The 16,158-nt window shown below is 47.6% G+C and overlaps 1 protein-coding gene across 3 annotated transcripts in view; it reads left to right on the top strand.

Annotated features, from left to right (window-relative positions):
* The window catches only part of ZNRF1 (zinc and ring finger 1), a 95,353-nt gene extending 83,927 nt beyond the window's left edge, over positions 1-11,426 (top strand). The window contains exons 3-5 of one of the 3 annotated variants that reach the window (XM_072636544.1): positions 7,402-7,507; positions 9,182-9,272; positions 10,254-11,426. In XM_072636544.1, coding sequence (XP_072492645.1) covers positions 7,402-7,507; positions 9,182-9,239 — 164 coding nt within the window. In that variant the 3' untranslated portion in view covers positions 9,240-9,272; positions 10,254-11,426. Of the gene's footprint in view, positions 1-7,401; positions 7,508-9,181; positions 9,273-9,543 lie in introns of all 3 variants that reach the window. The other 2 variants (XM_072636545.1, XM_072636543.1) reach the window with 2 other exon arrangements.
* The last annotated feature ends 4,732 nt before the right edge of the window (positions 11,427-16,158 follow it).

The raw sequence follows: 16,158 nt of genomic DNA, 5'->3' as shown, positions 1-16,158 counted from the left end.
TGAGCACTGTGCCCTCTGCCCTTTCTGGTGGAATTCATTGTTCATTATCTCATTTTCAAACAGACATCCTTCAATTAGCTTGATGTGGAGCCAGGCAGACGGATGACCACTTGATACATACCTGCGAGTCAGGAATCGGACATTAGCCTCCTTTCTTCTCTTGGTCCTGTTTGGCATTCAGATCTCTTCATAACCCAACTCCCCACTACCTTTCCCGTGTCCTTGCACCTTGCTCCCCTATGCCTTTGATCCACGGATGCTGGCTGCCTTGCTGTTAAACCAAGAAGACTGTCCGTCCATCTCTGTGAGCTCTGGGCATTTTTTCTGGCCATCCCCCAGGCCTGCAGTGCTCTCTCCTGGTTTCCTTGAAGTACCAACTAAAAAAATCCCCTTTTTTACTGGAAGTTTTTCCCAACACCTCTTCTAGTGCCTTTTTCTCTCTTAATTATTTTCTATTTATCCTACATATAACTTGTTTGTACGTATGTTTGCTTTTTGTCCCCTGTTCAGCTTTTGAGCTCCCTGAGGGTTAAGACTGTCTTTTGCCTTTTTGTATCCTTGGTGCTTAACAAGGTACCTGGCATATAGTAGACACTCAATATGTGCTTATTAACTATGTTCTTTCTTATGAACTGATTCTCTCATGACTCTGTGGAGCCCATGTGACTCAGGGTTAGTGCTTACCCTGTGTTTGCTCTATAGACCTCATTCTAGGCCATGCAGTATCACCATTCTATGTAATCTTCAAACATATTCCTTTTTATATGTACATACTCCATCAGAATACTTAGGGGTCTAGAATGGAAAGTGCCCCTCCCTAGGTACCAGAAAGGGTTCTACTTCTGGTTCTGAGCCAGTAAAGCTTTCTGAGTCAGTGTATATCCTGTAGTCCGAATCTGCTCTGTTCACCTTGCAGGATGCTTGTGAGGCTCAAATGGAATGAGAGTAAAAGTACTCTTCAAATCCAAAAAGCATTTCTATACATGTGGAGGAGTACCATGAGCACGGTGAAGCTCAGCAGTCCCTCTCCAGCTCTGTTGAGGCATGGGAGCTCCTTTAAAGGAATTGGCTTAAGGGAGGGGCTTATTTCACTTCTTATCAAATGTTTGATGTGAGATGCCTTAATGTTGGTAAATTGAGAAAGCAATCATTCAGTAAGCATTTATTAAGTGCTTACTGTGTACCAGATACTGGGGATACAGGTACAAAGAATACAGTGATCTCACCTTGAAATGAGCCTGCATTCTAGTGGGAGAAACAAACAGTACGACATTGAAGTATATACAGTGCGTGCGCGCACACACACACGTATATATAAATACAAGGTAGGTAATTAGTTGGGAGAGATCCAGAAAGTTTTCCTGAAGAATATGAAGCTTTTGATCTGCATCTTAACGGGAAGGATTCTGTGAGACAAAGGCAAGGAGGAAGAGCATTCTAGGCCTGGAAAATGGGCAGCACAAAGCTGCAGCGATGGGAGATGGAGTAGAACGTGTGAAAAAGAGAGAAAAGGCACTTTGGTGGATTGCAGAGTATAGAAGAAAAGTAATATCTGTTCAAGGTAGAAATATAGACTGGGGCCAAGTTGGGAAGGCCTTTAAAAGATAAACAGAAGAGTTTCTGTTTTATCCCACTCTGGAGGCAATAGTAAGCCTTGGAGTTGGCAGGGGGTGGTTTACATGAGTAGCAGAAGACTAGAAGTGAGGAGAAGCCTGGTCCTCAGGCAGTAGGTGTGTGTAGGGGTGGGGGAGAAGTCAGATGTAAGAGATGCTGTGAAGGAAGAGAGCCAAGATTTGGCAGTTGATAACCAGGGGTAAGGGCAAGTGAGGAGTCCAGGTTAAGGCTGAGGTTTTGAAATTGTTATGGATGGTGATACCTTTGACAGAAGCAGAGAGGTTTTGGGTGAAAGATGATGCATTCAGCTTTAGACTTATTGAGTTTGAGTTCGCTCTGAGGCATCCAATTTGAAATGTCCAGTACGCGCCATTTACGATGTGGGCCTGAAGTTCAATGACAAGATTAGAGACAGATTTTAAGGCCATGGAAGCTGAGGAGACTTATGACTGAACCTTGAGAAACACTCACCGTAAGGAGGTATGACATTTGTATTATTATTAATACTGGCTAATATTTATAGAGCACTTGCTTTGTGCCAAGCACTGGGCTAAGCACTCTACAGTTGTTGTCACGTTTAACCTCCACAACAACCCTGGGAGGCAGGTGCTGTATTACACTCATTTTGCAGATGAGGAAACTGAGAAGACAGGCAGAGGTTAATCTTCCCCAGGGTCATGTGGCTAAGTGTCTGAGGCCAGAATTTGGGTCTTCTTGACCCCAAGGTTCTTTGACACTCAACTCTTTAACTGATAATGAGCCATGAAAACCCAGAGAGGAAAAAGGATCCATGAGGACATTGTGGTCAGCACATAAGTTGAGAGTGATGGGTACTGAGATGGGACCTTCACATATGGCAAGGAAAAGATCGTTAACTTTGGAGAGAGCGACTTGAATTGAATTCGATGGTTGGGAGCCAGGTTGCAAGGTGAGGAAGAGGAGAGGATGTGGAGGCTGCAAAGATAAGCAGGTCTCGTTCATGGAGTTTCAGAAAAAGAGAAATGTAGGATGATAGCTAGAGAGGACATTAGGTTAGGGTCTGGTGGAGATTTGTTTAAGGAGTGGGAGTTTGAAGGTAGCAGATGGGGAGAAGCTGAAGGTTCTCCAGAGAAGAGGGAGATTGAGAATGCAGATGTTCTAGAGAAGATAGGAGGAGAGGGGCCGGCCTCCCTGATACTGCCCCCCACCCTCCACCCTCACAGTGATTTGTCCAGTGTGCAGGTCTCACCTCCAGGACCACCTGTCAGATCCTCTGTCTGGCTCTGAGCCCTTTCTCCCTGACACTTACTCTACAATCCCCAGTGCTTTGTGAATGTCCCCCTGACTGTCCATGTTTCAGCTCAGCTAAAGTCCTCTCTTCTAAAGAAGCCTAGCTTGAAGATGGCGGAGTAGAAAGACGCACATACACATAGATCCGAACCCACAACCCACAGAACGGCTACAGGGGAGTAACTCACGGCGAATTCTGCACCCAGAGGCCACGGAATATTGGAGCGAGAGAGATTTCTGTTCCGGAGGGACCTGCAAACCTCTCACGGGGGGTCCTTCGCGCTGCGGACTGGGCGCCGGGACTGGGAGCTGAGTGCAGCCCTGCCGCGGCCGCGGCACCAAGAGGAAAAGATCCGAGCGGGCTTCAGGGACGGGATCTCCAGTGGCCACGTGGGTCCCTCCACCCACAGAGGGACCTGCAAACCTCTCGCAAAAGGTCCTTCGCGCTGCAGACGCGGAGCCCAGCCCAGCCCAGACCTGTTGCGGCCACGGCACCAAGAGAAACAGACCCGAGCAGGCTTCAGGGACGGGATCTCCAGCGGCCGCACAAGTCCCTCCGCCCACAGGTGACGGGGGTCGGTGAGAGAGTCTCTTTGGCGGGTCGAGAGGGGGAGTGGGGTGCCCCCATGATTCGGGCCCCCCTGGGAGGTAGAAGCTGAGAGGCGGCTGCAGACAGGGGCTCCCCAAGCGGGCGGGAGCCTGAATCCATTGTGGAAGGTCTGTGCATAAACCCCCTGAGGGAACTGAGCCTGAGAGGCGGCCCTGCCCCGACCTGACCACCTGAACATAATCTCATACTGAATAGCAGCCCTGCCCCCACCAAAAGCCCTAAGGCTGGAAGCGGCATTTGAATCTCAGTCCCCAAACACTGGCTGGGAGGATCAGGAGGCGAGGTGGGTGTGAGGAGAATATTCAGAGGTCAAGTCACTGGCTGGGAAAATGCCCAGAAAAGGGAAAAGAAATAAGACTATTGAAGGCTACTTTCTTGGAGAACAGGCATTTCCTCCCTTCCTTTCTGATGAGGAAGAACAATGCTTACCATCAGGCAAAGACACAGAAATCAAGGCTTCTGTGTCCCAGCCCACCCAATGGGCTCAGGCCATGGAAGAGCTCAAAAAGAATTTTGAAAATCGAGTTAGAGAGGTGGAGGAAAAACTGGGAAGAGAAATGAGAGAGATGAAAGAAAAGTATGAAAAGCAGATCAGCTCCCTGCTAAAGGGGACCCAAAAAAATGTTGAAGAAATTAACACCTTGAAAACTAACCTAACTCAATTGGCAAAAGAGGCTCAAAAAGCCAATAAGGAGAAGAATGCTTTCAAAAGCAGAATTAGCCAAATGGAAAAGGAGATTCAAAAGCTCACTGAAGAAAATAGTTCTTTCAAAACTAGAATGGCACAGATGGAGGCTAAGGACTTTGCGAGAAAGCATGATATCACAGAACAAAGAGAGAAGAATGGAAAAATGGAAGATAATGTGAAATATCTCATTGGAAAAACAACTGACCTGGAAAATAGATTCAGGAGAGACAATTTAAAAATTTTGGGACTACCTGAAAGCCATGATCAAAAGAAGAGCCTAGACATCATCTTCCATGAAATTATCAAGGAAAACTGCCCTGAGATTCTAGAACCAGAGGGCAAAATAAATATTCAGGGAATCCACAGAACACCGCATGAAAGAGATCCAAAAAGAGAAACTCCTAGGAACATTGTGGCCAAATTCCAGAGTTCCCAGGTCAAGGAGAAAATATTGCAAGCAGCTAGAAAGAAACAATTCAAGTATTGTGGAAATACAATCAGGATAACACAAGATCTAGCACCCTCTACATTAAGGGATCGAAGGGCATGGAATAGGATATTTCAGAAGTCAAAGGAACTAGGACTAAAACCAAGAATCACCTACCCAGAAAAACTGAGTATAATACTTCAGGGGAAAAAATGGTCTTTCAATGAAATAGAGGATTTTCAAGCATTCTTGATGAAAAGACCAGAGCTGAAAAGAAAATTTGACTTTCAAACACAAGAATGAAGAGAACCATGAAAAGGTGAACAGCAAAGAGAAGTCATAAGGGACTTACTAAAGTTAAACTGTTTACATTCCTACATGGAAAGACAATATTTGTAACTCTTGAAACATTTCAGTATCTGGGTACTGGGTGGGAGTACACACACACACATGCACACACGCACACATACTTAGAGGCAGAGTGCACAGAGTGAATTGAAGAGGATGGGGTCATATCTTAAAAAAAAAAAAAATGAAAAAAAAAAATGAAATCAAGCAGTGAGAGAGAAATATATTGGGAGGAGAAAGGGAGAAATTGAATGGGGCAAATTATCTCTCATAAAAGAGGCAAGCAAAAGATTCATTAGTGGAGGGATAAAGAGGGGAGGTGAGAGAAAAACATGAAGTCTACTCTCATCACATTCCACTAAAGGAAAGAATAAAATGCACACTCATTTTGGTAAGAAAACTTATCTCACAATACAGGAAAGTGGGGGACAAGGGGACAAGCAGGGTGGGGGGATGACAGAAGGGAGGGCATGGGGAGGAGAATGCAATTCGAGGTCGACACTCATGGGGAGGGATAGGATCAAAAGAGAATAGAAATAATGGGGGACAGGACAGGATGGAGGGAAATATAGTTAGTCCTATACAACACAACTATTATGGAAGTCATTTGCAAAACTACACAGATTTGGCCTGTATTGAATTGCTTGCCTTCCAAAGGGAAGGGGTGGAGAGGGAGGGAGGTAAAGAAGTTGGAACTCAAAGTGTTAGGATCAACTGTAATGTTCTTACCACTAGGAAATAAGAAATACAGGTAAAGGGGTATAGAAAGCTATCTGGCCCTACAGGACAAAAGAGAAGACAGAGACAAGGGCAGAGAGGGATGATAGAAGAGAGAGCAGATTGGTCATAGGGGCAATTAGAATGCTTGGTGTTTGGGGGGGGCGGGGATAAAAGGGGAGAAAATTTGTAACCCATAAAATTTTGTGAAAATGAATGTTAAAAGTTAAATTAAAAAAAATAAATAAATAAAGAAGCCTAGCTTGTTCTTCCTTAATTCCAGGGCCTTCCTTCTGAGTCTGCCTCCAGTTTGTCCTGTCTGTATCGTTTGTATGTGGTTGTTGGCATGTTGTGAGTTCCTTGAGAGCAGAGATTATTTTTTGCCTTTTTTTGTATCCCCAGTGATTAGCACGGCACTTGGCACAGAGGATGGGCTTAATGAGGGCTAGTCGACTGGCTGAATGTAGAGGGGATCGACCCTGGCAAGGAGAAGGGCCACCTCTTTGTCAGAGACTAAGGGAGAGAAATCGAGGGAAGGTGTAGACAATGGAAGCAGAGGGAAGTCATACTGAATGACCTCCATTTTTTCAGTAAAATTTGTCAAGGTCCTCAGAGTGATGAAGAAGGGGGGACATTTGGGGAGGAAGAGAGGCTTGGAATAGCTTCTGTGTGGAATGAGACCTGTCTCAGAGAGGAATAAAGGCCTTCTTTACTGCAATAAGGGCCCAGTTGAAATGGGATGACATGAATTTGTCATGTCCCCAGTCAGTTGTGAAATCTTACAATAGCAGGCAGCCCAGTAGTGTTGTCTCATATTACCCCAGTAACCGTACATCCTGGGTATGCAAAGCCATCTCTCTGCGAGACAGATGACATCTGCAAGAGTCTGTCACCATCCTCTAAGCTCTCTGAAATAGGTGAGGCCCCTAGATCAGAAGAGATACAAGCATGGGTACAGCAACCAAACCAACTGCGGAAAAGACTTTTTAATGAGGCTTGACAAGGAGAATATCCTTCCTACGAGTCTGCCCTGATTTTTGGCTGAGAAAATACGGTTCCTGTGAGTAGGGAGTCTGCTGTGCTCCTGTGGCGGAAAGGTCTGGCCTCCTGCTTTTGAGAAAGGTCCCTAACGACTCCATCTTACCTTTCCAGCTGTTCTTTCCAATGACTCTCCAGTTTGGCCTTTTTCTTCCCACTCTTCTCAGAATTTATCTCCCCTTGTCTCTCCTCTTTTCCCTTCTGTTCTTCTTCCTCTTTCCCTTCCCCCTTTCCTCCTTCCTGTCCTCCCACTTTCTTACTCTCCTCCCCTTCTCTTCTCTGCCTCTTTGCCCCCTTCCCAGTTCTGGCTCCCTGGCACTCCCTCTGGCTAGAATGCCCTCCTTCTTACTCTGTCTACATCTCTTTCCTCTCTGTTTTTCAAAACCTAATTCAGGCTCCACCTCTTCTATGAATATTACCCTCCCCATTCCAGCCCACGGGTGACTTCTATTGTTAGTACCACCCATTTGGCACTTAATCATCTGTTGCTTTTTATTGTTTTTTCAACTTTTTCTTCCTCTCAAGCTGCCGTCCTCTATCTGTGGTTTCCCACTAAAATGCCTTCCAAAAGGGCCAAGACCATGTCTCCCTTACCAGCAGCTCTACGCCTCTCCCCCATTAGCAGGATATTGTGCCTACCTATACAGTGCCTAATGCTGCCTGTCCTCTCTCCTCTCATTCCCTTTACAGATGATGTGCTGACTAAAGATGCAGGAGAATGCGTGATCTGCCTGGAGGAGCTACTTCAGGGGGACACCATAGCGAGGCTTCCCTGCCTCTGCATTTATCACAAAAGGTACAGAAAGTTCAGGAGGGTCCCCAGGTTTCCCATGCCCACAGTGGTGTCACCTTAGAGGGATGGAAGTATGTTGGGCAGCTTGAAAGGACAGACCCACAGAACAGAGTAGGACAGAAGATGGCTGTCACTCGGTCACACAGGTGTCCATCAGGACAGCAGAAGAGCAGGTCTGGTGGGGGAGGGGTGAGCCTGCCTTTGGCTGGGGTTCACTTCTGCTTTCCTTCCCATGTAGGAAGCTGTACCTCAGCTCTGTGCTTGTCACATTCCCTGTCCCAGCTGCAGGATTCACTCATCATCCTTCTTGGCCATGTTCTCCTCCTTACCCAGTTGGGCATAATGGGCCTGAGCTGTGCAGGGTGGGCAGGGGCCCAGCAGCGTCCTTTCAGAGGACAGCTTTGAGACAGCGCTGAGCACTACCTGTTGAACTGTGGCTCTAATAGCTGCTGTATTTAGCATTGCTGAGGTTTCTCCTGCATGCTCTACCACAGCACCTCAGTCTTGTTTCCAGCTGGAAAGAAGACACTTCCTCCCTGATGACTCCATGTTCTCTGCTAAAGAGACACTGTGTACCTTTGGTGGGACACCACCTGTTCTCTGCCAGCAGATCTCTCCCTCCCTCACCTTCCCACCCACTTGCAGTCATAACTAGCTCCCGGGCCAACATGGTTTTCCAAAGCCCTGGGCCACCGAATCCACAGAGTTACTTAGCAGGTGGGCACTGGGCCAGGATGACCTGATGGAAGTCACTGACTCAGAGACTTGGTATCATAGGGCCCAGGGGAAACCTTTGAAGGAATCAGGGGAAGAAAACATTTGGCCCCAGGAAAGAAAATAAGCAAATCTTCTCTTTCGATATCCCTAGACTATGACTGTCCTAAGAAGAACAGTTATATTTCTCTCCCATCCCAGCCCTCTCCCCAGTTCTCTCCCTCCATGCTGTCAGAAAGTAGCAGCTTCTCTTTTCCTCCGCCACCTCCTCCTCCTACAGCAGAGGGAGAGGCCCTAACTGCTCAACCAGCTCCAGCTCCAGGGGTTTTCCCTATAGACAGCCTTGTTTCTAAGCCTTGAGATCCTCTTCTAGGAAACATATATTTCTCTGACCCAAGAAAGACTAAAGCTGGTCAACCCTTTCTTTTCTTGCTACACCTTCCCTGCTCTTGGGGCTTGTGCCCCTGGCCCACGTTTAGCCACGTGCTTCTCTCCATCTCTTCCCTTTATACATCTGGGAGGACCGTTTCCTAGTAGACTACCCTCTCTTCTGCCCTGTCCCCCTGGGCTTCTAAATCATGGAACTTTTTAGCTGAAAGGATGGGTTTTGAAGAATCATCTAGACTCATTTAAATCTATAAAAATGGGCTCAGAAGCCAAGCAACTTACCCAGGGTTCTCCACCTTGCCAGTGGCAGAGCCAGCTTAGCCTCAGTCCAGTGAGTGATATGAATTTGTCTCCAGGGTCCCGTGTGATCAGACTCCCATGGTTTTATTTGGTGAGGGGTGGGGTGGGGAGCAGGGAGATCTAAAGATCAGTCGTTTTTTCCTGCTGTTTGGGAATCCTGCCTTTTGAAATGGGAATGGCGGTAAGAGGACTGGACTCCCTGGTGACTGGTGCTCTTGTGTGCTCCCTCCCTCCCTCCCTCCCCACCCCCACCCCCCTTCTCTCTCTCTGCCTCAGCTGTATAGATTCTTGGTTTGAAGTGAACAGATCCTGTCCAGAGCACCCTTCCGATTGACTCATCAGGCATGCTTGCTGACTCCTCTCAAAGGTGAGCTGCTGCAGGAGAGGCCTCCGGGGCTGTCCTCCCTCGGGGTCCTTGGCAGCCTTGGCAAGGATGCTCAGGTTGTTGCTTCAGCTGGGGGTAGGAGGCCGTGGCATTCTTAGCACACTGAGCCCTGGTAAGAGGGTGAGAACAGAGGACAAAATGACAGTTTCACGAAAGGAAAATGTTCTTATGTAGAAGGGGAATAAAGGAGTAGTCTGCCTGATGGGGATGTAATTAAGGATAGGAGCTACAGCTGTGGATTTTTTTTTTTCAGTATGGAGAACCTCTGGATGAGGGACCTCCCTCTGCCCAAACCAAGGGTACCTTTTCTGCCACTTAAATGTGGAGAGAGGGTGCTGCAGAGAATTTGGTGACATCCATAGTCACACAGTCACTAAATGTGAAGAGGCAGGATCTGAACTTGCTCCAAGGCCAGCTCTTTATCCACTTTGCATCTATTTGAGCATAATTCTAGAAACAATTGTGACAAGGAAGTGAAAAACAGTTGTGGTGAGGGGGATGGATGCTGACTGTCACAAACCTGGGTGGGGGGTGATCCCTGAATCCCTCCAGCTTCCTGCTTAGTCAGGCTTGGGATCAGATGGCCTCCTCTCGGGGAGTCTGGTGTGCCCCTCTCATTTCAGTGGGCTCTGCCAGGGAGTCCCCGTGCTCATCGAGTGCTGTCTAAACCCCCAGGCTCCCAGCAGAACGCCCATTGGCCGGTCACCAGTGGCTGTTTCCCCACCCTGTTGCCCTTCCCATGTGTGGACTTAGGGGTTTGATCTTGGCACCTTGCTTTACTGCTGACCATCCTCTCCCCATCCCACCTGTCCCTTCCCAGTTCTGGGCTGGTGTTTTGTTTTATAAAGAAGCCCGCCAGTGCCCTCTAATCCACTTCAGCACCTTGTTGGGTTTTTATTGTCTTCATAGTTTTGGGTTAGTTTTTGTTTTATTTTATTTATTTCAACTGAACCCCCAGAACAGATGATGTCAGGCCGATCAGGGACATCTGCTATTTTTACCTTCACCTCAAATAATGATGACATGGGGAGAGAAGAGGAGAGGAGCCTGTGTCTGGATGGCGATGCTGAAGTCCTGTCATGATGTTTGGCCTCAGGGGGCTCCCCCAGACACCAACAGCAGACCTGACCCTGGGCCCCCGGGCCTCCGGCCAGACGGAGCACGACTTATTTATTACAGTTCACAAAAGGACAGCCCCCAGTCCCTGAGACGAGGCTCCCCAAGCGCCCATGGGGAAGGCGCCCCCTTCTGCACTGACTTGGAAAGAGTTGTTTCCCCCTTCTCCCTTGAGGACACCAAATCAAATGAGGATGAATTTGAAAGAAGAAACTACTGCAGTCCTCTCCCTACCACCCCCCACCCCCACACCCATCCCAGGAGGGAAAGGGCATTTTCTTTTACCTTTGAAAGGCATTGTGGGTCTGTCTTTAACGTGTTTACAAACAAACAAGTCTAGTGTCCACTGGTGTTTTTCCTGGTGATGTTTACAAGATTCCTGTTTTGCGTGACTGATCCCAGCCAAGTCCTCACAGCCAGCATCTTCTCCTTGTCCTCTCCCTCCTTCCCTTCCCCACACCACCTCCCTCCCAAACCAGCTTTATGCCCATCTTCAGTTTTGGTTTTGCACTTTCCTCCTCTCCACCTCTAGACTGTACTTGGTGTCATGACTCCTAATTGCCAAAAGACAACACTTCCAAGACCTTTCCTCCTGTTTTCTCTTCCTCTTCCATCTCCATTTCTTTTCACCCAGTTTTGGTCTTCAGTACAGTTCAGAGGATCTAAAAATCACAAGTGTCCTGCAAAGATGCCTGAACATTTTTCTTAGACCCTTGTGGATATTTTCTCTTTTTTTTTTTTCAAAAAACTTTTAAAAATTTATTAAAAAAAAAAAAAAGGAAAAGAGGTACAGCCACACCCCTGTTTTCAGGCACTCTGTTTGAGAACATTTTAGCCATCAACGTTCACACGTGGCATCGGCCCATGCAGGATAGGTTTATGTATTTATATATTAAAGAAGAAAAAACTTAAAATGTTTAAAAAATTGTTCAAAGCTTGGGGGAAGCTTTCTTCATTAGTCAAGGTGTTTTGATATGGTATTAAAATAATGTTCAATAAAAGATGCTTGGTGTGATTTTATTTTAATGGAGTTTTGCTTGTGATGCTGAGAAATAGAGATGCCTCAGGCTCCTGCCTCCCCCTCTTAATCTCATGGCCTCCCCATCGAACCTGGGATTGTTCTACTCGTTGAAAAGTCACTGATACAAATACCCTGTCAGGGTCAGAGGAAAAAGACTCATCTTCACAGTCATTTTGACCAACTCTGCTGGCCCTTTCAGGCTTGGGACCCCCAGGTTCAGTGGTGAAAAATCAGGGGCCCAACAGCCAAATTTGTGACGTGTTAAATGGAGACGGGGGATCTTGTCCCTTCTGGGAAGATGCTGGTGCAGAGGGGGAAGGAAGGATGAAGGTGAGGGACAGTAGTTGGCCTGGCTCAAAGGCTGCTTGATTGGCTTCCCTTAGATGACCTTGGACAGAGCTCATGCATTCCTCCCTTTGGCTTATAAACAGTTTGCATCTTATGCGGTGAGTCATGATGGCTTCAGTGGGGACTTACAGAGAGAGGGGTCAGAGACATGAGGCCCTCCTAGCAGTACAAGGAAGAGGAAGTTGGTGGGCCCTCACTGTTGTGTCCCTGAATCCCTTTCCTGACCTGATCATTTCAATAGCTTTGCTCAAGGCTTGGCTAATGCCTCCAGCTGAAGATGGCGCTGCAGGCTGCGAGCCTTCCTCCCATGTCTGTGGCCCTGTGTCAAGTGGTGATCCCTTTCATTCTTCCCTAGCCCAAAAGGCTTTATGAATAAGAGATAGGAAGTTGATTTACCCAAATAGCTTTAAAATGAAAGCTAGAGAATACAAAACTTAGGTAAATACAGCCAATATTTTAAATATACATCAATTCCAAGTACTGGAAAAGGGGAGTTGGGTAGAGGGGATACCAGTACCAAAGAACCAGCCTCCCTTTTCTGACAGAGAATGTCGGTCAGTTTTGAATTGCTAGTAAGCTACGATTGTGCCCCAGCTATATTAGAGGACTGTGTTTGGAGTCGGAAGACCTGGGTTCGCATCTTAGGTCTTTCACTTACTAGCTGTTGGGTGAGCCACTTGACTTCATTCTCTTGATCTTCAAAATGAGGAGGGTTAACCAATCAAATTCTCCTCCAACTCTCAATTCTTCAGGCCTGCCTATGTGCCCCTGGGCAAATCCCCTCTGAACTTGTCTCAGCCCCTATAAAATGGGGATAGAAACCAATATCTATGGCATGGAGCACAGCAGCCAATGACTCTTACTGTCTCTTTGACAGTCAACTAGATTGTTTTAAAGAAGGACACAAGGTTGAGTAAATAGTGGGGAGGGGAGGGTGGAGCCTTAGTTCTGGTTTCTCTGCCAAAGCGAACAAGCTTTGGGTAGCCAGGGTAGGACAACAAAGCCAAGCAAGTAGCTGCCTTGATGGGGTCAAGTAACACAGTTGGGGTGAGGGGAGTGACTAATCTCAGGGTCTGAACTGGCTGGTACAACTGTGTAATCTTTCAAAGATTAGAAGTATGAAAAGGTGCTTCAGGATTGGAGGAGGATACCAACTGTAGGCCAACGGGCGAGACTCGGATCATGGCCAAATTGTGCTGCCTTCTTAAAGGACTAATTAAAGCACAAGAGAAGGCAGTGATCTATGACTGCAGAGAGCCAATGTGTTTTCATTAAGAACGAGTCAAGTGAGACTCAGGTTACCACATTGGTAAATCAGAGCAGTACTGTAACTCTAGCTCCCCTAGGTTTTAGCCAAGCATTTGACAGACTCGTGCAATTCTTGTGGAAAATATGGAGAGATCTGTGGCATAACAGGAGGATCGTTAGATGGATTTGGAACTGAACGCCTGGACCCAAAAAAGTGGTGCTTAAAGATGATGTTAATTTGGGTCTTCATGAACATTTGTTGGGGACCTGTGCCACTGGTCCTGTGATGGTCAGCTTCCCCCTCCACCCCACCCCTGTGACTTAAAGGCTTATATGGATGGTGTATTTCTCAGATTTGCAAGGAGAGCTCACACTCAGGATGGCAGGATTCAGAAATCTTGAGAAGCTACAAGATGGGGCTGAATCATTATGAGATTTTGGGGTTCAAGAAATCAGTTCCACAAGAGTAGGGATCAAGGCGCAGTGAGACAGGTCATGTGGAGAGGATCTGCCCATTTCCATGCACTGAAAGCTCCCTTTGAGCCACCTGTGACATAGCAGGCAAGAAAAACCGATGGAGAAGCATGCTGTCCGGGTTTAGGGTGATGATCCTGCTGTATTCAGCCCTGGTTGTGCTGGGTCTAGAATGCTGTGCTCAGTTCTGGACATGACATTTAGAAAGGTCAGGGATGAACTGGCCGGCATCCAGGGTAGGGCAGCCAGGATGGTAAAGACCTCAAGTTCATACCATAGGAGGATAGGGTGAAGGAAGGAGCTGTGGAATCCTGGAGAAAAATAAGCTTTATGGGGCTGCTTTCAGATATTTGAAAGGGAAGGAGACTAGACTTCTGGTTGGCCTCCAGGCAGAATTAAGAACAAATAGGCAGTAACCATTAATAGAGTGCTGGGCCTGCAGTCAGGAAGACCTGAGGTCAGATCCAGCTTCAGATATTCACTGTCCGTGTGACCCTGGGCAGGTCACTTAACTTCTGTCTGCCTCAGTTTCCTCAGAGGAGACAGCATATACACGTATACATATATACAGATGCAGGGCAGTTTAGGAGAGGCCACAGTCAGATGTAGTATCTGAGCTTTGTGGGAAAGATGATACAAAGAGGAAAATGTAGATGTAATGTGAGGGAAAGCATACCCTGCCCCCCCAGTAGGATCTAAGCCGAAGTGACCATCTTTGATGTGATCTCCATGATTCTTGCTCAGGTGCAGGCTGGACCAAATGGACTTGGAGGCCCCTTCCCACTCTGATGTTGTGAACTCCCCCCCATCAGTTTACCCATCTGTAAAATGAGGGTATATTTTTTTACTGCTGCTTTCTTGAAATGCTTACTAAAAGTGGATCACTTCAGAACTCATTTGTTGCTGTGTCCTTCAACCTTCCAAGTCTGTTCTAAATGAGAGACAGCTCCCCAGGGAGAGACAGGGGCAGGGCCTGTAACGCCTTGCTATTAAAACAAAGAATACCTACTGAGAGGCAGCCTGAGGAGCTAGAGAAATGGTCAGTCAGAGACTTCCTCCTGGGCCTGGAAATCCCACAGCTTTTCTGTTATCACAAAGGATGTCAGATCCGCATGCCTCTCTTCCTCTGTCTGTCTGTCTGTCTGCAGTGTATAGACGTCATCCCCAATCCTGCCTGGCAACTGTGTCTCCCTGTTCTATATTTACTTCCCCTGGCAACGCAAGCAGGGGAAGGAAGTGACTCTGAAGGAGATCTCCTTGCCTGACCTCTGGACCCACACACCATTGATTGAACTGAGACCTGGATTGGGGGCTGGGGTGAGGATGGCTTCCGTGAGGAGGCAGGCTGGAGTTGAAGGGGACAAAGGGGAGATTGAAAGATGGGTGCCTTCCAGGCCCTGTTTAGGACACACACCCCCCACCCCCACCCCAGCCCCTTAACAAATGCTGGTCCATTGACCTTCTTGAGCTTGTGAACCAAGCAGCCTAGTTCTGGGTTCTCTGAGGCTCAATTGAGGTGAAGTCATTTGTGCCAACGTGGCTTGTCCTTTAATTTGGCATCCCTAACCTGTCCTCGTGGCCCTCTGCAGGACTGGGCAGCCCCAGGAGCCTAAGGACAGTGGCCTAAGTCAGGCAGAAATACCACCCCTTAAGGAAGGATTGTGAGCATTCATGCTGTGATTTTTCCAGCCACTTGAGTGGTTTATAAAAATGGTCTAAGAGCTAGCCCTGGCTTCTGAAGAGGGAAGAAACTACTCTGCTCTTCTCCTAGCGGACGGAGGAGCCTGGGACTGGTCCTGTGGTGGCTGACCTGGACAAATTACCTTGAGAAGCCCAGAACTTGTTGTGGTTTTTTTAAAAAAAAAAAGAGCAAAAGGGAAAAGTAGCCCCAGCCCTTTGCCTTAAAGATCCCGCTGGCCTTGGCCCACTGCACTCCCAAGCACAGCCCCAACCAGCTGTAAATGTAGTCGGGAAATAGTTAACTGAACCAATATTAACCTGTGGTTTTCAAGTCACTTGTACCCTCCCGGGGAGATGTATAAGGCTGAGGAGTTGGACCCCACTGGTGTAGGCCTGCCTTCTTATTTGGCAGATGAGGAAACAGGCCCAGAAAATGACCAGCTTAGCAAGATCAGACAGGTCATATCTAAAGGCTGGGATTTGAGTCCAGGTTGTCCAGCCCCATGTGCACTGGGGTTTGTTTTGTTGTTTTTTTACCTATGCTACAGCATCCATGGTATTATAGGGACTGAATCTCAGATCTCCCTAACGCGTAGAAAGGGAGGCATCCTGGACCCTGAGGCTGTGGGTCCCATTCCAAACCCCCGATCCCTCTAAGCACAGGGACAGAGCTTACTGTTGGCCCTTTCCCTTCTTTGGAATGTCAGAATGTGGCAACAGGTACACTAGGGGAGTCTTACCTCACCTTTTCAAAGTATTGACCTGCCTATATGATACCCCCTTGGTGAACCAACAATGAAGCAGAGGCACAATCAAGAACTGACAGCCCAGGATTGGGGGTGAGGGTGAGGGCCAAAGACCGCCGAAACCAGAGGTTCTCCCAGGGCTCCCCATGGCTGAGCATGGGCTGGTGATCTGGGCAAGATTGTGGGCAGAGGACAGTGTAAGGGACTGGACCCTGGAGGCCAGATGAGGCAGCAT

Source organism: Notamacropus eugenii, chromosome 1, assembly GCF_028372415.1.
Source record: "Notamacropus eugenii isolate mMacEug1 chromosome 1, mMacEug1.pri_v2, whole genome shotgun sequence".
NCBI lineage: Eukaryota > Metazoa > Chordata > Mammalia > Diprotodontia > Macropodidae > Notamacropus > Notamacropus eugenii.
Note: the sequence above shows the minus strand (reverse complement) of the source record. Positions and strands in the feature narration are given on the sequence as shown.